The sequence below is a fragment of the Bos taurus genome, chromosome 5 (genome assembly GCF_002263795.3).
Source record: "Bos taurus isolate L1 Dominette 01449 registration number 42190680 breed Hereford chromosome 5, ARS-UCD2.0, whole genome shotgun sequence".
Classification (NCBI taxonomy): domain Eukaryota; kingdom Metazoa; phylum Chordata; class Mammalia; order Artiodactyla; family Bovidae; genus Bos; species Bos taurus.
The window spans coordinates 111,041,323-111,064,999 of NC_037332.1; the positions used below are offsets into that span (position 1 = coordinate 111,041,323).

General features: G+C 53.6%; 1 protein-coding gene across 2 annotated transcripts in view; it reads left to right on the forward strand.

The window, feature by feature from the left end:
* Window positions 1-23,677, forward strand: part of CACNA1I (calcium voltage-gated channel subunit alpha1 I) — a 127,211-nt gene that overhangs the window by 59,335 nt on the left and 44,199 nt on the right. For both annotated transcript variants that reach the window (XM_059887167.1, XM_024992917.2), the window contains 4 exons: window positions 10,761-10,920; window positions 17,531-17,846; window positions 19,215-19,307; window positions 22,537-22,843. In XM_059887167.1, the coding sequence (XP_059743150.1) occupies window positions 10,761-10,920; window positions 17,531-17,846; window positions 19,215-19,307; window positions 22,537-22,843 (876 nt within the window). The remainder of the gene's footprint in view (window positions 1-10,760; window positions 10,921-17,530; window positions 17,847-19,214; window positions 19,308-22,536; window positions 22,844-23,677) is intronic.

The window sequence follows — 23,677 nt, forward strand, 5'->3', positions numbered from 1 at the left end:
TTCCACCCACCTGTTGTGGGACCCTGGGCCTAAGTTTCTCCAGTGATAAGATGGCATTAGTGATACCAGTTACTATATGGTTTTTTAAGGACAAAATGCTCCCATGTGTATAGAGAGCTTGGCCTGGAGCCTTGTATGCAGTAAGTGGTCAACAGGTGGTACTCTAATGAAGAAGGTGCTTGGGAGCATTGGGGTTGGAGGGTGAGGGCATCAGGACCTCTTCACAGAGGTTGCCTGTGGAAAATGCTCACCAGCAACACAGAGAACTGGGAAGGGTGGTCCTGGCGGACGGAGTGGAATTGCACATGCCAGGGTGGAGGAGAGGAGCTCTCCTGGGACTGTGTGTATCTGTATGTGCACATGTGGGGTTGTGTGCACGTTTTAGTGTGTAGGTGCAGAGCACTGCCCGTCACGGGGAGGCGTGAGGTGAGCGTTCCACATCTTCTAGGGATTTACTAATAATGATAAGTGGCTAAAATTTATCATATGCTTTACACAAACTGTATCATAACAGTCCTAGGATGTTGGTACCATTGTGATGCCCACTTTACAGATGGGAAAACTGAGGCAGAGAGAGGTTGAGTAACCTGCCCAAGGCCACACAGCTGGCCAGCACTTTATGCTCCCTTTCACAACCTCCTTCCTTTCCTTTTACTGGGTAGGCATCTTAGCCACCCACTCCGTCTGCACAGGGGCATCAGGAAAGACACCTGCCCACGTTCAAGGTCAAAGCAGAAAGGCCCCATGGGCTGAAGTAGTGGCCCCTTCTTTACCCCCAAGTTTGGTGTGCTCCAGACCTCTGAACGCCTTTCACTGTCAGGGTGGAGAGTTCTCGTGGTGCTGAGCCCTTTGCAGCCTGAGGGGTGAGTCAGGGCAGGAAGGAGGAAGGTAGAGTGGTTAGTGCGGAGCATGGTGTCTGAGTTGCCCTGCCAGTGTTCAGAGCGTGGGCCTGTGTTGGTTAGCTGCAGGACCTGGGAAAAGAAACCTCTCTTGTTTTGGACCCCTGTCCTCACAAGGGGGATGACACACGGCACCTCAACGTGGGATAGTCTGCAGTGCCAGATGCAGAGCAGGCGCCTGGAGAGCTGCTCCATCCCCACCCCCTCGGAGGGAGGGTCCCAGTGTCGGGGCTACAGCATCCAGAGCAGTTAGACCAGGGTTTGTGCCTGGGATCTTGGCCACCTCTCAGACCTTGGTTTCTCGGTCCATAAGATGGGTCCCAGCACTTGCTTGCTAGGCTTCGGAGTAGCAAAGCATCTTCATGACACCTGCTCCTAGAAGGTGCCCAGTGAAGGTGCCAATACCGTACGTTGATCTTGGGTCTCATGTTGTCGTTTAGTTGCTAAGTTGTGTCTGACTCTTTTGCCACCCCATGGACTGTAGCCCGCTAAGCTCCCCTGTCCATGGGATTTTCTAGGCAAGAATCCTGGAGTGGGTGGCCGTTTCCTTCTCCAGGGGGTCTTCCAGACCCAGGGACTGAACCCACATCTCCTGCACTGACAGGTGGATTCTTTACCACTGAGTCCCCGGGGAAGCTTGAGTGACTTCTCATACTCCAAATGTCATACTCCAGATCTATTGGCAGAGGGGCTGGGGTATCTGGAAACAAGGCTTGCATGAGAACCTCAGCACTTTCAATCTGTACATGTGTTCAGTGGGGCTTGGGGCGCAGCTGAAGGGGGCTCTGATCCCAAGCAGGACCTTGAACTTCAGACTGTCTGTCCTTGGCACCCACACAGCTCCCCCAGATGCCCCGTGGAAGAAAGGTCTGGCAGCCACCCGAGAAGGAAGGGAGGGAAGGAGGGAGGTGGGGAGAGAAAAGAGAAGACAGTGAGCAGGGGCCCGATTTCCCCAGGGCTGCTGCCTTTCAGAAGAGATGGGGGTGGGCCGGAGAGCATCTGGACAGACCATCTGATGAGAGCCTGACTCAGGAACAGGAAAGAGCAGCCAGGACTTCGAGAGGAGAGATGCTTGGGGTGGGGCTGGGGTGAGGGCAGCCCTCTCCTCCCTACTCTGCCTCCGCAGTGGGTCAAATTCCGCTTTACACATCAGGAGGGCGTGATTCCTGGACACCAGATCAAGGGAGAGAGCCACTGCGTGTGTGTTGATGCCTTCATCCGTTCATCCGGAGTAGCAGCCCCTGTGGGGCCACGGAGCCAGGCCTTGGGGCAGACGTGGGGGTCATGGAGAAGGCTCTGATGCTGCCCCGACTCTGTAGACAGATGCTCAAGCTGGGCGGCTGTGGGCCTGGGGCCAGGTGCCCTAACGGAGGCAGCCGGGCCGAGGTGAGGGGCTCCCGACACCATACTTTGAGGAGGCTTCAGAGAGGAGCGGGCAAGAGACTCTGAAGAGTGAGCGAGAGGACATCCGGGGCCATGGTGGGGTTGGGGACCTTCAGCAGGACAGGGCCGGGCACCCCCCCTCCAGGGTGAGTGCTGACTGCCCGGGGAGGAGCCAAGGCCTCCCCTGGGGTGGAGGGCACGATGCCGCAGACCCCTTGTGTGGGCACTGCTTCTCGTCTCAGGAGTGGGCACTGAGGCCCCCCTTCAGTCCACAGGCCCCACCCCTCAGGGCTGGGGCCAGCAGCTGTGTCCTCGGCCGCCCGACCGTATGCTGCCTGGCCCGGCCTCCCGGGCACCCACTGTGCCTCTGATTAGTTGGCGCTGGCTGTGGCAGGAGCAGCACACGGCCTCTCTCAGCCTCTGCTGACCTGGGAAGACCAGGGAGAGAGGGGAGCCCCAGGGCCAGCCACTGCCTCACGGCCCCTTGCCCCGGGCCTACTCCCGTCCTCCTGGCTGCGGGCTGAGCCCCTGGCAGAGGCTGGCATGAGCTCGGCTCTTTCTACTTGAGCTGCCCTGGCAGAGCGGCTGCGCTAATCTGGGCTGACAGCTCCTGTCTGCAGAGAGCACCCCAGACCTCCAGGGGAGAGGCCTGTCAAGAAGTGCACCCCCTTCGCCTCCTGGGCGCCCCGCTGCCACCAGGGGCCCTTGTCTGGCTGATGCCCATCTTTCCTTAGGGCAGAGGGCCTGGTCCAGGGGCTTGCTGGCGAGAAAGGGGTGAAAAGGTTGAGCAGCTCCATCAGTTTGCCCACCTGTCATCGTCTCCCTCAGCTCCTGGCATTTAAAATGCCACCTAGAGGGACTCCCCTGGTGGTCCAATGGTTAAGACTCCACGTTTCCTACGCAGGGGGTGCAGGGTCGATTCCTGGTCTGGGAACTAACATCCTGCATGCCTCACAGTGCGGCCAAAAAATTAAAAAATAAAATGCCACTTACAAACTGTTTCTACCCTGATGCCACCCACGTGATGCTCCAGGCCATACTTCTCCCTCTGAACCCCAGACCCTGAGATCTGATTTCACACAGGTATACACCAGGCACCCCCAATTCCACATATCCTCGCAGACCCCCATCTCCGCTGAGGGCTGCTGTGTGCCTCTGGACTCAGGCCCCCAACCTTGGAGATGCCCCAGCTCCTCTATTCCACTCACACCCACATCCTACCCCTGACTCAACCTTTGGAATGCCTCTAGAACCCCGCCTTGACGTCCCTCTCCGCTGCCACGTCATCTGAACCCAGCCAGATGTGTGTTATCAGGATGGCAGGTGCGCGAGGGCTGGGCCAGGCCAGGTGGCCTGAAGTGGAGCAGGTAGACCGAAGGCCCGGTCCCCACCCTGGAGAGTGCCCAGTCCCAGCATCTGGCCTGGGCAACCTCAGCAGGGAGGGCACTGGGCAGGAGCCTGAGTCTCTCCTGGACACCCCCTTGAAACAAAGAAAGAAAGTGAAGTCGCTCAGTCGTGTCCAACTCTTTGTGATCCCATGGACTGTGGCTCACCAGGCTCCTCCATCCATGGAATTTCCCAGGCAAGAATATTGTAGTGGGTTGCCATTTCCTTCTCCAGGGGATCTTCCTGACCCAGGTATCAAACCACTTGTGTTCCGCATTGCAGGCAGACGCTTTACCGTCCGAGCCACTGGGAAAGTCCCCAGGCACCCCCTTGAGGGATCCCCATTTCAGTCCCAGGGGAAGGCAGGGGGTGCCCTCGGGAGGCAGTGACCACGTGGCCACTGTCAGGCTCCTGGCCATGCAGCCCACAGGCCCAGCCCCCTTTCCAGATGCGTGTGCGGGTTCCGGGGTCACTCAGGGGCGTTTGTAGACCATCCTACAGGCTGGGTTCCGTAATGGCCTCCCTCTTCCGCCCCAGCCCACACAATTGTTTTCTCTCCAGCAGCTGGGAGACCACGTCTGTCTTCTACCCGTGACTCTCAGTGCCAGTCAAAGCTGGAGTCACACGCTCTCCTGCAGGCAGCCCTGTTGCCCTCCCACCTTTGCCCGGCTCTCCCCTCTCCTGGAGAGCTCTCCCCAAAGTGGGCACACAGCTGCTCTGTGCGTCTTGGCAGGGTGGCCTTTCCCAGCCCCCGCTTTATACCAGCTGGGCCCCTAGCCCCAGCCTGGTCCTCCTGCAACTTACTTTTTGTTTTTGTAGCACTTACCACCCAACAAAGGAAGAAATGTACTTATTTATCATGTTTGCTCTTTCTTTGTATCTCGCTTGCTGTTTAGACGCTCAGTCGTGTCGAGTTCTTTTGCGGCCCCATGGACTGTAGCCCGCCAGGCGTCTCTATCCGTGGGATTTCCCAGGCGAGAATACTGGAGTGGGTTGCCATTTTCTTCTCTAGGGGATCTTTCTGGCCCCAGAATCAAATCCACATTTTCTGCATTGTAGGCAGATGCTTTACCGATGAGTCACCGGGGAAGCCCCTGCCTCTTCCTACCCTTAACCTGGAATGTGTGCCTCATAAGGGCAAGGGTTTGATCTGTTTGTGTGTGTGTGTTTTTAAACTGATATATCCCTAGAGCTTAAAACAGTGCCTGGCATGTAGTTGGCCCTTGCTCAACATTTGTAGTTGGAGAAGGCAATGGCACCCCACTCCAGTACTCTTGCCTGGAAAATCCCATGGGCGGAGGAGCCTGGTAGGCTGCAGTCCATGGGGTCGCGAAGAGTCGGACACGACTGAGCGACTACACTTTGACTTTTCACTTTCATGCATTGGAGAAGGAAATGGCAACCCACTCCAGTGTTCTTGCCCAGAGAATCCCAGGGACAGGGGAGCCTTGTGGGCTGCTGTCTCTGGGGTCGCACAGAGTCGGACACGATTGAAGCGACTTAGCAGCAGCAGCAACATTTGTAGAACAGATCCATCCACCCAGCGCATCACTCCTACATTCGTTCAGGCTGCCCCCCTTGGAGGGGTTACCCTGTACTGGGCCCCAGGCTGGATTGGGGGATGCAGAGCACCCCAGGTGGGCTTTGCACTCGTGGTTTCTGGGGAGAGAGGAGGGCAGAGCTGTGATGAAGGGTGGCAGTGTAATAAGTGGTGTGATGGAGGGCGGACGGGGCTGTGACAGCTCATTGCAGAGACACGAGCCCAGCCCTGGGATCCAGGAGAGGTGACCACACAGCAGAGGTCTGAAAACGGAGGAGAGATGGCCTCCTGAGCATGTGCGAGGGCCCGGCAGTGACCCAGAACCTGAGCTTCCCAGGGATTGGAAGTGGGTCAGTCTGGCTCCGGCATGGACCCTATCCTGCCTTGGCAAGTGAACTTGGCATTGCTCTCAGCAGCGCAGTAATAAAGGAACTCCCCTGGCAGAGAGTGGGTGGGGGGTCAGTGGGGGGCAGGATGTGTGCACAGGTGGGGAGTGGGCGTGCTGGGCGTGTCTGCAGTCTGGTGGAGCAGCAGGTTCAGGCGTGGCCTGGAGGACAGAGCGGGGTGAGGCTGGGGTGGCAGACTGGAGCCTGATGGTTGGGGGTCCTGCGATTGGGGGGTGGGATAAGGATTTATACTTTCCCCACTGGAATGGGAGGCTTTGACTTTGGGGGCACCCCCCGCTGAGGTGTTCTGGCCTTGGGGTCTTCCTGAGGCTGGACAGGAACCACTGTCTTCTTTTGCAGTTGAGGCCTCTGGGGCCCAGAGAGGGCCAGCTCTGCCTCAAGGCTGCCCAGCCAGAACTGGCCCCCAGATGTCCGGTCCTGAGTTGGTGCTCTGTCTGCTCATCAGAGAAAGGGCTACACTGGATGTTCTGAGGACTCTGGGGTCCTCTTCCATCTTAACTAGGGGAGCAGGGCCCCGAGCTACACTCATGGGTCGCCTGCAGCCTGCCCTCATCAAGGCCCACCTGGTCTCCATCCAAGGCTCAAGAGTCACAGAGACCAAAACCAGGTAATCTCACCCCAGGAGAGGAAAAGGGAGAGCCATAAGGGAGTGAGAGGCAGAAAGCCTTCTAAGTATCTGGGGGTGAGAATCAGAGAAGGCTGCCTGGAGGAGGAGGCCTTGGCTGAAGAGAGGTGTGGAAGATAAGCAGAAAAGGTAGTCTGAGGTAGATGGTGATGGGTCTTAAGAGCAGTCTCTGCCTCTTTCTCTCCGCCTCTATTCTCTGTCTACAATTCTCTCTTTGTTTCACTTTCTCTGTCTGTCTCTCCTGTAGCAGTTACCAGGGGAATCAAGGGCATGGCGGAACCCTCCGACTTGCTTGAGCTAATTACTTGACTGTGGGCGTTGAAAGGAGGATTAGCTGGGTTCTCGTGAGGTCCTTCCTGGCTCCCTAATCCCGTGGCCCCTGTTCCCTGGCACGGAAGCGATGAACTTGCTCTGAGTCCCTAATTAGCTAATTATGCCCTGGCTCTGTGGCCCTGGGACTCCCTGGGCCCCAGGGGGGCTGTGAAGTGAGGTGGGGTTCAGCTCAGCAGAGGGGAGGGAGGAGAGGAGGAGAGATCGGGCTGCCATTAAGGGAAGCCAGCGGCCAGGCAGGTTCTCAGGAGCCTTTCAGAATTTCAATGTCCTGGAGAGCTGGGAAATGTAATTAATTGAGCAACAACAGCTGGGCCCAGGGGGAGTAGGCGGGAGCAGCCAGGCTGGGATGGTGCAGAGCGGCCTCCTGCAGGCCTCTCTGAGCCCACCGCTTCTCAGGGCTGCTGCCTGGCCCTTCATGCTTGCCTCCTGCCTCTGTCCTGTCCTCCAAGATTGTTACATCGGCTTTAAAGCCCAGAGCTGGTCAAGGGCTCAGCCTGCTTAGAAATCTCCCAAGTAGCCACCTAGCAGAGACCCCCGGATGCCCTCTCTGACCGGTCACTCCTCTGTGCCTTTGCCACGGCTCCTGTCATCCTGCAGGGCCCAGCTCGAGTCAGTGCCTCCAGCGATGTGCCTAGAGCTCCCTTACTCCGCAGGCCTTGTCCCTTTCCCCAACACTGGGGTCCCCTGTCCCTCTGCTGGCAGACTGCAAACTCTGCAAGGGGTGAAAAATGGGATTTGGGATTTCCCACGAGCCCAGCACTGTGCCTGGTATGCAACAGTTCTTGTAAGTGTTTGATGAATGAATGAATGATGGGGCACCAGAAAGGCCTGCGACTGACTTACTTGATGTTTGGATGGATTGCAAGCTGATTGCTCTGATTTCTCACTTCCCTCTTTCTGCACACCCCGTGTTGTGGGGGCGGATGTGGAGGGAGCAGGGTACTGAGCCCTCACTCACCCTGGCTTGCTCTCAATTGGAGAGCAGGAGCCTGCAAGGGAGCCCCACTGTCTTTCCCAAGAGGAGGCTGACCTAGTTTTGTGGGGTGGGAGGATGGGGGTGAGCATTAATTATTGATTGGAAATTGCTCCATACAGAGCTCGTGATGCAAATCCCAAATAATTATCCTCGTTAATAACTACCTCAGCCCTTGCCCCTGGAATAAATAAAAATCTGGACAGAGCCAGTCTTCTTGTCACCATCCTTTCATCCTCCCCTCTCCAGTATTCCACCCCTCCCCATGACTTTGCACATTGTTCATTTGCAAGCAGTCATTCAATAAATGTTGAATGTAAATGGCTGAGACTCTGCTCTGGGCCAGGACCTGCTGGGTTCTGGGAGTACTGAGGTGACTCAGACAGACCCTGTCCCCAGGAGCGTATAGCCCAGTGGAAAAAACAGGAGAGTAAATGGATAATTGTATATTAGGGTTAGAAGATTAGATGTTGATGTAAATGGTGCCTCCAAGGTTGTGCAGTATGCAGCCTGCACAGCTGTACATGACAGCCTACGCTGGGTCAGAGGTGCTACAGTGGCCCAGAACAGATGAGTGAGAGATGGGTTTAGAAGGGGTATGGGAAGTCACAGAGAGACTTCACAGAGAGAAGGCAGATCCTTAACTGAGCTATGGTGGCTAAATAAAGGTTTTCCAGGCACAAGAGAGGTGGAAGAGCGTTCTAGAAAGAGGGAACAGCATGAATAAAAAAAGCATGGAGGTGTGAAATCCCATGGTATCTTTGTGCATGTGTGCTTGCTAAGTCAATTCAGTTGTATCCGACTCTGTGTAACCCTATGGACTGCAGGCTGCCAGGCTCCTCTGTCCATGGGATTCTCCAGGCAAGAACACTGGAGTAGATTGCCGAGTCGTCCTCCAGGGGATCTTCCCGACCCAGGGATCGAACCCGCGTCTCTTACGTCTACTGCATGGGTAGATGGGTTCTTTACCACTAGTGCCACCTGAGACCTAGGGTGTGCCTGGGGACAGAGGGAGGGAGAGAGGAAGATGAGGCTAGAGAGGGTACACAGGAATCACAGGATCTTGGGTGGTGTACACTCAAGGGTGACCCACTAGCTCTTGACATTCTTTGGAGCCACAGACACTTATGTGGACCTTCTTCCCAGAAAAATTCATGGCATCATACTTGCATATTTTATAGCAATTTCATAAGGTTCAATGACCTTATGAATGACCTCTTGTAGTCCTTCCAGTGACCTCCCCCCACCTGCCAGGGGTCCACAAACCCTGGTTGCTGAAGAGAATGTCATCTGTTTGTACACATAGTGATGACATGTCCCCATTTGTGTTCTAGAGTGGCTGTTACCAGAAATTGTCCCCTCTCTGTCCTGGGCTCTGCTTTCCCTGGGCTGGCTTCAACCCCAGACAGGCACTATCCCTGGGAAGCAAGATGGCCCCAGCAACTCCAGGCTTCACTCCTCCCAACTTTAATCCCTGCAGTAAGAGAGCGTCTCTTTTCCTGTAATTCCATCAGAAGTCTCATTGCCAACTCTCATTGGTCCTAGGTAGAGTCACATACTCATCCTGGACCAATCACGGAGCTAGGGAAACAGACTATGCTGATTGGCCAAGCCTGGGTCATGTGATCTCCATGTCAGTGCACGCAAACCATGGAACTGGAATGGAAGAGTGATGCTGTGTTCAGAGGACTGGGAAAGAGGGGCTGGGCAAAGCCACAGAGGTGGCCCACCTGTCTGGGACGTGCATTCCCGTGGGTTCTCCAGTGACTGGGGTGGCTGGATCTTCTTGAGGAGTCAGGAGGGAGTGGGTGACATGCAGACCATTACCAAAGCCATGGCAGTGGATGACATCACCCAGACTTGAGAGAGTAGGTGCTTTTCACAGCTGGGGGCTGAGCCCATGGGGAGAGAGGGCTTGGAGGGTGCATATGGGCCAGCCCAGGCAGGCGGGGCAGAAGGGAAGGGTAGGGGAGACAGACATGAAGAGCGGCAAGTGTGTGAAGTGGTGCCAAAGCTGAGCCTGTTCCCCACTTCCTCTGTGGGGTGGGGGCCCCAGTGTTTGCTGAGACTTGGGTGTGGGCCCTGAGCTGGGGGATCTTTGTAGCGTGGTTGCTGTCTTCTTGGGCCCCTCTGCTGAGGGGTCTTATCCTCCAAGAGGGGAAGGGACTGGTTCAAGGTCCCACAGGTCCCAGAGGCCAGCAGCGTGAGGATTTGAACCCTGTTCTCTCTTCATCATGGGCTATGTGCTTTCCACAGGCTTTCCCTACCTGCAGAGTTCTGGGATGTCAGACCTCCTCAGGAAGTGACTGACATGTTCTGTTCCCCTCTCCATGCCTGCATGAAGCCCCAAACAGGGCACCCCATCACCCTCCCTGGGGACGTCTATCTCCTCTCTCATTTCCCCGTTTTCTCCTCTTGTTGCCTCTGGCTTGGCTTGTTCATTGTAGCTATTTCTAAGGAAAGGAAAAGTCCTCTTCCTCTGGCATCAGGACAGGTCTGGGTACCTTGGCTGGCCAAGGTTCATCTCTAGGTGGTTCTGAGAACTCTTCCTGATTTCATCATGCAGTGGGGTGGGTTAGCAGGATGGTTTTGGTTGGTACAGATGTGTCCTGGCATGGTCAGGGCACTGACTGTTCCAGAGATAAAGGACACTCAGGACACATTTATTAGGGTACCAGTGCCCATCCTGGGTGGGTTAGGGAGATGAGATAACCTCAGTCTCAGACCTCTGGGTACTTGGGGGCTATGGAAAGAGTGCTAACTTGGTGTCAGGACACCTGGTTTAAATCCAGACCCTGCTGCTTCCTATCAATGCGAACTTGGGCAAGTAGCTTCAGCTCTATGAACCTCCAGTTGCCTTTTCTATAAAATAGGGATAATATTACCACCCTCATAGAGTTGTCATGGAGACTGAAGAGCTCGTATTTGTGCATTACCCCGAAAAGCATTTGGCACATTAAAAGCGCTCTGTAAATATCTGCTTATTCACCCATGATCTAGTGGAAATATAGCAGGACGCAGAGCCATTTGCATGGCTTCCGGGAGAAGGTGTCTGGTGGCCACTGAGCAGGTTGAGGGCAGTAAGGAGCCCCTGCCCACGTGTCCCACCTCTCCTCTCACCACCCCCTCTCTGTTCCTCTAACCCTGCTCTCTCCCTCTCCTCTCCGGGCCCTCTGCCCCTGTCTGCCAATCCCTCCACCCTTCCCTCGCCCAGGTATGCGGATCCTGGTGAACCTGCTCCTGGACACACTGCCCATGCTGGGGAATGTCCTCCTGCTCTGCTTCTTTGTCTTCTTCATCTTTGGCATCATCGGCGTGCAGCTCTGGGCCGGCCTGCTTCGTAACCGCTGCTTCCTGGAGGAGAACTTCACTATGTGAGTGCAGCCCCCCATCCCCTGCCCTGGGACTCCTGGCTGGCTTTACCTGGGGCATTGTTCATGCAGAATGTTTCCAGGCTAGGAAGGTCTCCCCATTGAGCACCTGGTCCCCATCCTTACTCCCGGTGGAGCAGAGAGATTAAGGGATGTGCCCAGGTGAGTTGGTGGTAGGTCTCCCATGAATGGTTGGACACCAAAATGAGAGCAAAAGGCCTCTGAGCCCTCCAAACTGTTATCACAAAGTCCCAGTCCAAGATAGGCCTTTAGATGCTAATTCAGCTCCTACTGACTCTTACTTAACACATAGTTTTAACTTACTGGGTGAAAGTGAAAGTGTTAGTCACTCAGTCATATCCGACTCTTTGCAACCCTATGGTCTGTAGTCTGCCAGGCTCCTCTGTCTATGGGATTTCTCAGGCAAGAATACTGGATCAGGTTGCCATTCCCTTCTCCAGGGGATCTTCCCAACCCAGAGATGGAACCTGGGTCTCCTACATTACAGACAGATTCTGAGCCACCAGGGAAGCGGGAAGCAGCTTACTTGGTAGTTGGGACCAAAAGAGTGGAAGCATCGAACCAGAAGGAGGTTGGGTAGGAGGGGAAGACCCAAGCAGAAGTGATGACAGCAAGGAAAAACAAGACAGAAAACCTCAAAAGCAGACATGAAGCCTGGCTGCCTAATTACAGCACAGACATTCCCATCGGTGACTCTGAGTCATCAGGGAAAGGTCAGCTTGCACTTGGCCCACGTGTGTCTAAAAGCAGCGGGGGTGGACAGCTCCCTAGAGAGAGGCTTGTCCAAAGCTACGTAAACAGAAATTGAGCTGTGGCTCTTGGAGAAGTTGGGTTGAGTCGTCGGAGAAATTGGACCTCTGTAGCATCTCAGCGAGGAGGGGTGAGCAGCACCTTTGAGTACACATACATGGCCATATGTAGTTGGACATGACTAAGCTTTCATTTCGTTTCACTAATATGCGTTAGTGCACTCCTGCTGTGTGCAGGCCCCAGGGACAGAGGTAGGAAAGCATTTTCATTCATCCTGTGACTTGACACGCTCACCGAAGCGGCGGCATTTGCGCAGCTCGGGGGAGGATGCAGCAGAAGGTGGAGTTCCAGCCCTTGGGGATCGAAGGGTGCAGGGACGTGGGGGCACTGCACAGGCAGGGGCTGGGCCTCCCTGTCCGCCTGGCTGCTGGTTGTGGGGATGGAGCTACGCTGGAGAGCCAGGGGGAAGCCTGGGGAAAGAACTGGCTCCCTCTGCAGGGCTCCCTCTGCAGCGCTGCAGGGGCAGATCAGGGCCAGGGCACCCTTGTGGGTCAGGGCCCTGTTTGGGGGAGGGGAGCACACAGTGTCAGTCACTTGTAAGGGGCAGGCCCTGCTTCTCCTGGTCTGGCCTGCACAGATGGAGATGGGCAGGTGTGAGCTCTCAGCTTTGGGGGTTCAGGTCACATCCAGGCCCCTCTGCCTCCCATGGATCTTTTCCTAGTTCATCCTGAGGTGGCCCCCTCTCATTCACCCAGCTCAACCCCAGTGTCACCTCCTCCTGGAGGCCTTCCCTCACCACCCCTTTCCCTCAGACATTATCCCGCTTGATTTTCTTGGCACTGTCTCTGTCTGAACCTGTCTCACTTGTGAGTTTATCTTCTGGGTTGTTGGGCATCTCTAGTCCAGTTCATCACCTTGGTTAGCAAGGATGACACGCTCCTGTGTGACACGGGTGGTGACGATGGTGCTTGACTTTTGACCCCATGCGGAGACCCGGAAACTGAGGCTGAGAGAGGAGAACCTTGCTCCAGGACCTCCAAAGCCTCCCGTGACCACCCCCCAGTGAGTGTGCACAAAGCCTGCCCCAGGCACATAGGCCCCCAGGGAGACCCCAGATGGCCAGACGGAGGGTTCTTGATGAGCAAAGGCGATGTCACCCACCTAGGAAGTGGCAGGGCTCCGTCTCGTGTCCTTTGCAAAGCATCTGCTCTCTTCTGGCAGATTCTGTCTAGCCATTAATGCACACGCACGACTGTTTACACCCCAGACAAGTTTTAAAAATGGGAATTGCTTTGGCAATGTGTCCTGAGTGTGTCTTACATCAGTGTTTCTTATTCTACAAATGAACCACAGCTCAGTGAGCCAGCCTCTGTCTATGGACTTTGTGCGGTTACCAGGTTTTTGGTTTTACGTGGAAGCCTGCAGGGAGCATCGTGTATGCTTGCCATCTTTGTATGCCCTTGTGTGATCAATAACTAGACTCATAATTGCTAGTCGAAGTGTAAGGCACACCTCTGAGATACTGTGGGTTCGGTTCCAGACCACGGAAATAAAGTGAGTCATGCGATTTTTTTGGTTTCCCAATGCATGTTAAATTATGTTTACACCATCCTGTGGTTTTTTTTTTTAATATTTCTTTTTATTTATGTGGCTGCACCAGGTTTTAGCTGCAGTATTTGGAATCTTCGGTCTTTGTTGCGGCATGTGAAATCTTTAGTTTTGGCACGCAAATTCTTAGTTGCAGCATGAGGGACCGACTTCCCTAACCAGGGATTGAACCCAGGCCCCCTGCATTGGGAGTGTGAACCACCAGGCAAGTCGTCTGGAGTCTGTTAATTGTGCAAGAGTATATAAAAAAGAACATGCCCCAACTGAAAATATTTTATTGCCAAAAAATGCTAGCCATCTCTGCTGAGCCTTCAGTGAGTCATAGTGGTAACAACAAACATCATTGATCGAAGATCACCATAACAGACATAATAATAATGAAAGCTTGAAATAGTGCAAGAATTACCAGAATACGACACAGAGACACCAAAAGAGCAGATGCTGTGGGAACAGTGGTGTTGGTAGGCTTGTTTGAGGCAGGGTTGCCATAAACTTTCACTTTGTAAGAAGGATAATAAAGCAAAGCTTAATAAAATGAGGTATGGGGGATTCTCTGGTGGTCCAGTGGCTAAGACTCCACATGCCCAATGCAGGGGGCCTGGGGTTTGATCCCCGGTCAGGGAACTAGATTCCGCATGCTGCAAGATTGCACACACCCCAACTAAAAAGATCCACATGCCACAGCTAAGATCCAAGATCCCACATGCTGCACCTCAGACCCAGTGCAGCCAAATAAGTAAGTAAATAAATATTTAAAAATAATAAAATGAGTTATGCCCTGTGTCCATTAAAAAAAGATTTTTTTAAAATTTTTAAATTGAAAGATAATTACTTTACAGAATTGTGTTGGTTTCTGCCAAATATCAATATAAGTCAACCATAGATATACATATGTCTCCCTCCCTCTTGAACCTCTGTGTCCATGTTTTTTATTTGCCTTTTTTGGTTAAGGTATAAATTACACTCAGCGCCAGGCACAGCTATTAGGTGCTGTGGGGGGCGGGGTGCTCAGTGAGGTTTTCCCTGGATTAAGCACGGGTGTAAATCTACCCTGAGAAATTCACAGTGCCCAACAGGGCTCCATCCTGCCCCTTCCTCGTCACCCTCCCCCTCGCCCCAACGTAGTCGCTATTCTGATCTCTTATCTCCATGGACTCCCTTTGCCTGTTTCTGAGGTTTCTTTAGATGAAATCATACAGGTGGTTACCTTCTGTGTCTGCATCTTTGGCTCATGGTCCTGTGTCTCTGAGGTTCATCCAAGTTGCTGCATGTATCAGTAGCTCCTTTTTTATTGCTGCAAGGCTCCCACTGACTGAATACACCACGAAGTGTTGTGTTTTTCCATTCTCCTGTGGATGTGGGTGGTTTCTGGTTCTTTGGTTCAGTGCCTCATGAATATTCTTGCCCATGTCCTTGGGTGGATATGGCCGTTCCTTCTTTTGGGTAAATTCCCAGGAGTAGAAATGCCAGGTGAAGGGAGTGCCTGTGTTTACTGGCTTGTAAATTTGGTCAAGCCGTTTTCCAGGATGGTTGCACTGAATGTTCACTAGCAAAGTCTAATGAGTTCCAGTTGCCCCACATTCTATGCCGATGTTTGGAATTGTCAGTCCTTTAATTTTTACCATTCTAGTGAGAGTGCAGTGGCGCCTTATTGTGGTTTTAATTTGCAACTTAATTTGAATTTTCCTGATGGCTAGTGGTGATAGGCACTTCTCTGTGTGTTTATCAGCCATTGGTATATCTTCATGTGAAGTGCCTGTGTGGTTTTTGCCATTTTAAAATTGAATTGCCTTTATTTTTCTTATAAATTTGTAGCAGTTCTTTATATTCTGGATTTGAGTCCTTCAGTGGATATATATGTATTTATGACATATATCATATATTTGATTCCAGTTTGAATTTTATGTTTTCACTCTTTTCTCCCCCTTTAAAATTTTTCTTAATTTTGTTTTTTCTTCTTCCATTTTAATTTCTTTTTAAAGGTTTTTTTTGTACTTCTGTATTTTTTCTTTTCTAATTTTCTTTTTGTCTTTTTGCAGTTTTCACTTTCTTAATGGTATCGTTTGATTGATAAACAGAAGCTCCCCAGTTATAATGAGGACCAGATTATCAATTACTTTTCTAGTATTATTTTTTGTATGCAGTGTAAGAAATCTTTTTCTAACCCAAGGTTATGAACTGTCCTCCAGTGTTTTCTTTTAGAAGCTTTCTTGTTTGTGTCTTTCACATTTAGGTGTGTATTCCATTTCAAGTCATTTTTAGTATGGCATGCGTTTGGGGTCAAGATTCATTTTTCATATGGATGACCAGTTGTCCCAGCGCTGCTGCTGGAGAAGTCCATCCTTTCTCCATTGAATTGTCAGAGTGCCTTTATTACCACTGGGGGACCATATGTATTTGGGTCATATGTCCACATGTTAATTGTTGATGGATGTTGCCAAAGTGCCCTCTAGAAGGGTTGTGTCAATTTAAACTCCCACTGCTAGTGTATGAGCGTGTCTGTTTACACTCACCCCCACACTCAATATTATCAACCCTGAAATGTTTGCTGTTTGGATGGATGTAAAGTGATCTCACTGTAATTTTTGTTTGCATATTCCTGTTATTAGTGAAGTGAGCATCTCTTCCTGTATGTTGGTCATTTTGATTTCTTCTGTGAATTTTCCATTCTTTCGTCCTTTATTTCCCTAGTGGATTCTTTTTCTTATTGAGTTATAAGAGATTTTAATATGTTTTAGATGGTTATATTGTATTTGTTTTATGTGTTTCAAATACTTTATCACAGGGGATGGCAAACTCTGGCCTGTTTTTGTGAATAAAGTTTTGTTGGAACACAGCCATGCCCACTTGTTTATCTGTTTTCTGTGAGGGTTTTCATGTTACAGTGGCAGAGTTGCATGGTTGGGACAGAGACCATGTGGTTTTCAGAAAGAAAAAAAACTTTCTATTTGTCTCTTTATGGAAAAAGTTTGCCTACTTCTGCTTTACTGCAATTTGTTGTTTGTATACTATTATTTGTCTTAGAAATTTTGTATACACTCAATCCTGTCAACCTTTTTCCTTATAGATTTTGGATTTTATGTGTCTTATATAAGAAGGTCTTACCTATCCTGAGTTAACAAAAATACCTCATATTTTCTTGTAAAGTTTTTGTGGTTACTTTTGTTGCACTTATGCTTTTTTATTCACCAGGATTTTATTATTTAAAATTTTATGATATATTTTACTTAACCTAGTATGTCCAAAATGTTATTTTCAGTGTGCGATCAATACAAACAATTGAGGAGATAATAGATGTTCTTTTTTCCTTTCAATACCATGTCTTCCATAAGTTTATTTTTGTATGTGGTGTGAGGTAGGGATCTAACTTTATTGTTTTCCAAATGGATAGCAGATGTCTTAACACCGTTGATTGCCTAGTCCTTCTGTTCTCCATGGGTCTGAAAAGGCTTCTCTGTAATACACCAAGTTCTCTTTTATGCCTGGGTTTGTGCCTGTGTTCTGTGGTGCTCCACGAATCTTTCTGTTCCTGTGCAATACCACAGTGTACATTTTGACCTCTTGTAGGGCTGTACTCCACTCATCTTTATTCTTTTAAAAAATCGTCTAGACTAGTCTCCCATTTATATAAATCCTAGAACCATCTGGCCAGGTTTCATAGACAAAAGCATGTTGGAATTTTCATTGGGATTGCCATGAGTCACAGATTAGCTCCATAGGATGGGTAGGGCAGGGATCGCTATCTCTGTTTTACAGATGAAGAAATTGAGATCCAGAGAGGGGAATTGACCAGCCCAAGGTCACATAGATGGGACAGGGTGGGACAGGAAGGTATCTTACCTTGATTCGTTGAACCGGTAAAATTCAGCATTTGTATATTGAGCACCTGATCTGTGCCGAGCAGACAGTGTGCAGGCACTAGGGGTGCTGAGACCCAGTCCTCGCCCTGAAAGAGCTCCAGGATCCCAGGGAAGTTGGGTGCATTTTCCCCAAGAGCAATAATGGAGTTTGTGCAGGGCCTCAGGCTCCCTGAGGAGGGGGGACCCTGGAACGTCCCTCAGTGAGGAGGTGGGAGTTTTTGTGACGATGCCAGAGGTGGAGAAAGGTGTCCCAGGCAGCGGGAACAGCATGTATGAAGGCCTTGAAGCGATGACGGCTGGTGGTTCCAGTCCTGCCATGCCGCGTGGCGGTGACCCCTCCCCTTCTCCTCTTTTCTGCACCGTCACCTGTGCAGACAAGGGGACGTGGCTCTGCCCCCCTACTACCAGCCGGAGGAGGACGATGAGATGCCCTTCATCTGCTCCCTGTCGGGGGACAACGGCATCATGGGCTGCCACGAGATCCCTCCGCTCAAGGAGCAGGGCCGCGAGTGCTGCCTGTCCAAGGACGACGTCTACGACTTCGGGGCGGGCCGCCAGGACCTCAACGCCAGTGGGCTCTGCGTCAACTGGAACCGCTACTACAACGTGTGCCGCACGGGCAGCGCCAACCCCCACAAGGGCGCCATCAACTTTGACAACATCGGCTATGCCTGGATCGTCATTTTCCAGGTGAGGCCCTCGGGCTTGGCACCGGCCCCTGTGCTGGGGGCTGGGGGTGGGCAGGGGTCGGGGGAGCAGCTTCACCCGGCACTCTGTGCTAGGCGCTTGTCACCTGTGTCACTGAAGTCTGCCTGACCTGCAGGCACGACAGGCACTATCATGCCCATGTTCCAGACAGAGCAACTGAGGTTTGGAGAAAGGACTGTAGGCCCTCGGGTGTATTGCCTGAAGTCTCTGTGCCTCAATTTGCTTATCTCTAAAAATGGGGGTGGAACTTCCCTGGCGGTCCAGTGGTTAAGATTTTCACCTTCCCATGCAGGGGATGCAGGTTCATTCCCTGGTCGGGGAGCTAAGATTCCACATGCCTTGCAGCCAAAAAACTAAAATGGAAGTAATATTGCAACAGGTTCAATAAAGACTTTAAAAATAGTCCACATCAAAAAAAATTTTTTTTTAATTAAAAAAATGGGGGTTATATCAGCTCCCTCCCCCTGCCCCCCAACCTTGAGTGGCTGAGAAGAATAAACCAGACGATGTGAGCAGAGCCCAGCGTGCGGTGAGTGCTCGGTCAGGGTTACTTTTCTGCTGTGGTTGGAAGGAAGGATGGGGCAGGCGCAGAGTGTGGTGGCTGAGAAGCCGCTGAGAGGGCTGCTCTGCGAGCTTTGCTCTGGGGAGCATCAGAATCATAGACTTCAGAGCCGAAGGTGTGATGTGATCATAGCCCAGCATCTGTGTTTGGAGACCTTCCGGCCCCAAGAAGGGGAATTGCTCTGTGCAATTGCCCAGAAGCCAACAAGACCGCAGTGCTGGGAAGGATCCAGTGTTCATCTTGCCCAAGACTGCTCTGCTTTTCCTCTCTGGGGAAGTGCATGGGGGACAGAGTCACACCAAGCTCAGCACAGCCACTGTCCCTGGCTCAGCCGAGCTGCGCCCCCAGCCCTGCCGGGCGGGCTCTGTTAATCCCATGCACTGAAGAAGCAGCTGAGGCTCAAAGAGTGAGTGGCCCAGGGGGTGAGCTGGAGTTGCAACCCAGACCCACTCCCGGCCACCTGCTTCCTCCAGTCCTTCTGCTTTGCTGTGGAAGACTGAAAGGTAGGGAGCTCTGGAGCGAGAGGGACCAGGTTAAAAGTCCCCTATCCACTCCTTGCTGGCTATGTGACATTGGACAAGTGTTCTGATCCCTCTGGACCTCAGTTCCTCACCTGCATGTTGGGGATGAGGATGCCTGCCCAGTGGAGCCCTCGGGAGAAGTATGAGAGAGAACACGTGTAGTGCCCAGGTGCTGGGGGACCTCTGTCTGGGGCACTCGTTTTGCTGCCTGCCTTTCCAGAGGCTCGGCCAACTCAGCCTGTCTCTCCTGCTCTGTTCCGGCTGCAGGTGATCACTCTGGAAGGCTGGGTGGAGATCATGTACTATGTGATGGATGCTCACTCCTTCTACAACTTCATCTATTTTATCCTGCTCATCATAGTAAGTGTCAAGGGAGCTGGTGCTCTCCAGGCAAGCTCCAGGACCCACAGGCCAGGGGACCAGAGAGTCTTTGGGAGTCCCCAGGGAGACCCTCCGAGCCCACAGAGCTGAGTGGGAGAGAGCAGGAGGGGCAGTTTTAAAATGCACCCGAGCCACGGGTGATTGAAGGGTCTCGTTGGGGGTGGCTGCTGGAGGCATCCATCACTTCTGATTGCCTTCGTTTCTCATTTCTGGGCATTGAAGTCCACCCAGCACTCAAGTTTCTCTGCCTTGCAGTCTCTGGGAATACATTCTTTTATGACCATAGCAGGGATGCAGCCCCCAGATGAAGCTTCTCAAGAGCTCCAGCATCTCCCTTGTTTCCTGGGGTGGGAAGATGAGATGCTGTGAAACTGAAGGCTGGGGTGGCTTCCCAGGCAGGGTCTGGAGGGGAGACTGAGCCTGGGTGTGGGCTCCTGGAGCTCCTTGGAATTCTTGGAGGGACCCACGCCTCTCGGGCATCTCTTCCTTGTGGGGGAGACTTGGAGGTGAAGGGGGGCTCTCTCTACCCCCAGAGAGGGCTCCTCTGCTGACCAACCCCTCTACCCCCACCACAGTCTCCTCTAAGCTTAGAGCTCATCCACTCTGTCATGCCTGACAGTCTCAGCCACAACACAGTCCTCAAATGTCAAGGTGATTCACTCCCAGGAAAGTCACTGCTGGCTCCCCGCTGTAGGGCTGGGTTGTCTGGCTCCCTGGTGTTAGGAGAGGGTGCGCTTAGCGCTGCACCCCCTCCTGGGCTGCTGGGACTTTGACCTGGGGATTCAGGACAAACTAAGCTGAGACACACCCAGTGCTGGCTTAGCTTCAGTGCCTTCCTGGGGGTGCTGGAATGCCTTCCTGAGGGTGCTAGAATGCCTTCCATAAGGAAACAGTGCCTATAAAAGAAGATCCCAGGCTTTGTTCAGCATCCCTACCCATCCACTGGTTCGTTCATTCCCCAGCACTTTCAGGGAAGCCTGCACTGTGCCAGGCCCCAAGTGCTGGGTATCGAGCAGTGGATCTGGCCTGCCCTGCCCTCTGGGAGCTCACAGTCTCACTGGGAAACAGGCTGCAGCATCAGGGACCAGCCGCATCTTAGGAGCTGCCGCAAAAGGAAGCCCAAGAGGCTAAGGGAGTCCAAAGGAGGCTTCTTGTCCAGCCTGGAGAAGGGATGGGGAAGTGAGAGGTTTCCTGGAGGAGGTGATGCCGGAATCAAAGCTTAAAAGCTGGAGGGGGAAGAGCCAGAGGAAGCGCCTTTCTGGGCAGGGGGCGCCTTGTGGAGACCTTGAACCCAGACAGAATCCTGCAGTGGGGCGGACTCTGAAGCACTGGGGTGGCGAGGGGAGCCTTGAGATTCAGCGAGAAGCGGCCAGATGCTTCATCTGCTTCTCCTGATGGAGTTAGGACGGGGTCTGGGGGTGGCACCTTTCAGCGTGATTCTGGGCAAGCCCCTTGGCTCCCAAGCTCATGCTGAAGTGAGGAACAGAGGTGACATCTGGTTCACGGGCCCTGGGAGGGTTAGAGGAGACAGGGCCTGCCGCCTGCACAGCTCCTGGCACGCAGTACTTGCTCAGTAAATGAGTCCCGCTGCTATTGTTGCTGCAATCATTGGGCCCCAGGTGGTGACCCCATCTCAGGGAAAAGGGTGGCTGGCGGGAGGCCGGGGTGCTGGGTTGGCCAGGTGCTAGGAAGAGGGTAGCGAGCAGCGCCTGAGCGACCATTCTGTCCTTTGACCTTCACAGCCCTGGCCAGGCCGGGTCACCTGCCCATTTCTCAGGTGTGCACCCTGACCCTCAGAGAGGCGAGGCGCTTGGCTTGGACCATGCAGCCAGTGAGGGTTCTTATCCCTGAGACCCAGGTCCCCTGTGCTCCTTCTGGCCGGATAAGTCCTAAGCTCGTCTGAGCCCTCCGTTTGACAGATGGGGAAAATGGAGGTCCAGGGGGGAAATGGGGCGCTGTCTGGTCACCCAGGGACAGCGGCTGCAGAGGCAGGCTGGGCAGAGGCCGCCAAGTGTGAGGTCCCAGCGGGCGGGGTCCATGCCCCTCACGCGGGCCTGCGGAGCCCGTTTCCCGGAAATACAGAGAGCAAACGAGTGAGGCATCTTCTTACTTTAGAAGCAGGGGATTTTCCCAGAGTCTTCTGGGCCAGGAAGCCCCCTACAACCCTCACACCTCATCTCCAGAACCCCAGCTCCCAGCCGTGCTGTCAGGGAGAGGAAGGAAGAGGGGATGAGCGACCGACTGTTGCCTGCAGGAACCTTCTGGTGGGCAACCTGGAGGAGGGTGCAACGCCATCGCCTCTCTCACTGCAGCTGAGTCTGGTCCAAGGCTCAGCACGTGTCTGGGAGGACCTGACTCTGGAAACTGGGGCGGGAAGGGCCCTTCTGGCTCTGGGGGCCCCTGGAGTGGGGCCTGAGGACTTGAGGTAGCAGAATCCCTAACCTTTCCCTACCACCCAGTCCAAGCACACAAGGAAATGCTTTCTAAAGCAAGCCTCTCTAGTGGGATCTGCGGGCTTAACTAGGGCCCAAGTCAAGGCCATAGCGAGGGCAGGGCTGGAGTGGGTTTCAGGGCTAGCAGAGCCTGCAGGGTCTCTGCCTCCCTCCCCTGCCTCAGTGTCAATGTCCCAGGTGGGAGGGCAGCTGTGGTCAGGACCTAGGGGTCTGAAGCGGGTGGGCTTGGAAGCAGGCTTCAGGGAAGCAGCCTTCTGGGGGGCTGTCCGGGCCACCCCTGTCCTGGGCCCCAGCCTCCTCTGGGAGCCAGGCCTCAGTGATCTTTTCTTGTTCCTATCTGTGCCCGTGCCTCTCCGTCTCTCTGGGCCCTCCACACCCTGCCCCCTCCTCTCTCTCCCTGTCCCCACCCGCCCCCTTCTCCGTGCCTCCCACACCCCCCACCTCTGTCCTCTCTGAGCCTGTCTCACCCTCCCTCGGCGTCTCTCCTTACCTTTCTCTCTGCATCCCGCTGTCTCTGGCCGTCTCTCTGCCTGTTTCATGTCTGGGATCTGCCCTGCCCCTTCCCCTGGTCCTCTTTCTGCCTCTGCATCCCCTCTGCTCTTCGCCCTGCCTCCATCCCTCGTCTCCACCGCTCCCTCTCCCGTCCCGTCTCTCCTTCTCCCTCTCCCACTGTCCTGCGGCCCCTCACCCTCACCCCCACCCGCTCTCACCCCACCATCCCCTCTGTCCCTGTCCTCTCCTCCCGTTGGTCACAGGTGGGCTCCTTCTTCATGATCAACCTGTGCCTCGTTGTCATAGCGACCCAGTTCTCGGAGACCAAGCAGCGGGAGCATCGGCTGATGCTGGAGCAGCGGCAGCGCTACCTGTCCTCCAGCACGGTGGCCAGCTACGCCGAGCCCGGCGACTGCTACGAGGAGATCTTCCAGTACGTCTGCCACATCCTGCGCAAGGCCAAGCGCCGGGCCCTGGGCCTCTACCAGGCCCTGCGGAGCCGGCGCCAGGCCGCGGGGATGCCCGGCTCTGCCACGCCCGGGCCCCGCGCCAAGGAGCCCAGGCACTACAGTAAGTCGCGGGGCCTCCAGGGTGCTCCACCCAGGCCTGGTGTGTCTCCAGCTGGGGACTCAGACACGGCAGTTTGAAAACGTGGCCTGTCTCTCCAGCACAAGCAGAGGTGTCCATCTAGTTCAGAACCTGGGCCTTCCCCGGGAGCTGCAGTCCACACTCTCAGTTGCCTGTCTCCTTTCCCGATCACCTGCTGGGGCCTGGGCTGGCCTGGCCTGGCCCTGGACTTGGGGAGGCCTAGCCCCACCCTGGAGGAATTCCCTTCTGACCCCGTGTGTGCACAGGACTCAGGCTCTACCGTGGCTCCCTGCACAAAACAATGAACAGTTACCTGTCCTTTGTTGTTCTGCAGCTCAGTCGTGTCTGACTCTTCGCAACCCCGTGGACTGCAGCACACCAGGTTTCCCTGTCCTTCACTATCTCCCGGAGTTTGCTCAAAATCATGTCCTTTGAGTCAGTGATGCCCTCCAACCATCTCATCCTCTGTCATCCCCTTCTCCTCCTTCCTTCAATCTTTCCCAGCATCAGGGGTCTTTCCAATGAGTCAGCTCTTTGCATCAGGTGGCCAAAGTACTGAAGTATCTGTCCTTAGTTTTCAGTTCAGTCGCTCAGTCATGTCTGACTCTTCGAGACCCCATGGACTGCAGCACGCCAGGCCTCCCTGTCCATCACCAACTCCCGGAGCTTGTTCAAACTCATGTCCAAGTAGTTGGTGATGCCATCCAACCATCTTATCCTCTGTCGTCCCCTTCTCCTCCAGCCTTCAACCTTTCCCAGCATCAGAGTCTTTTCAAATGAGTCAGTTCTTCGAATCAGATGGCCAAAGTATTGGAG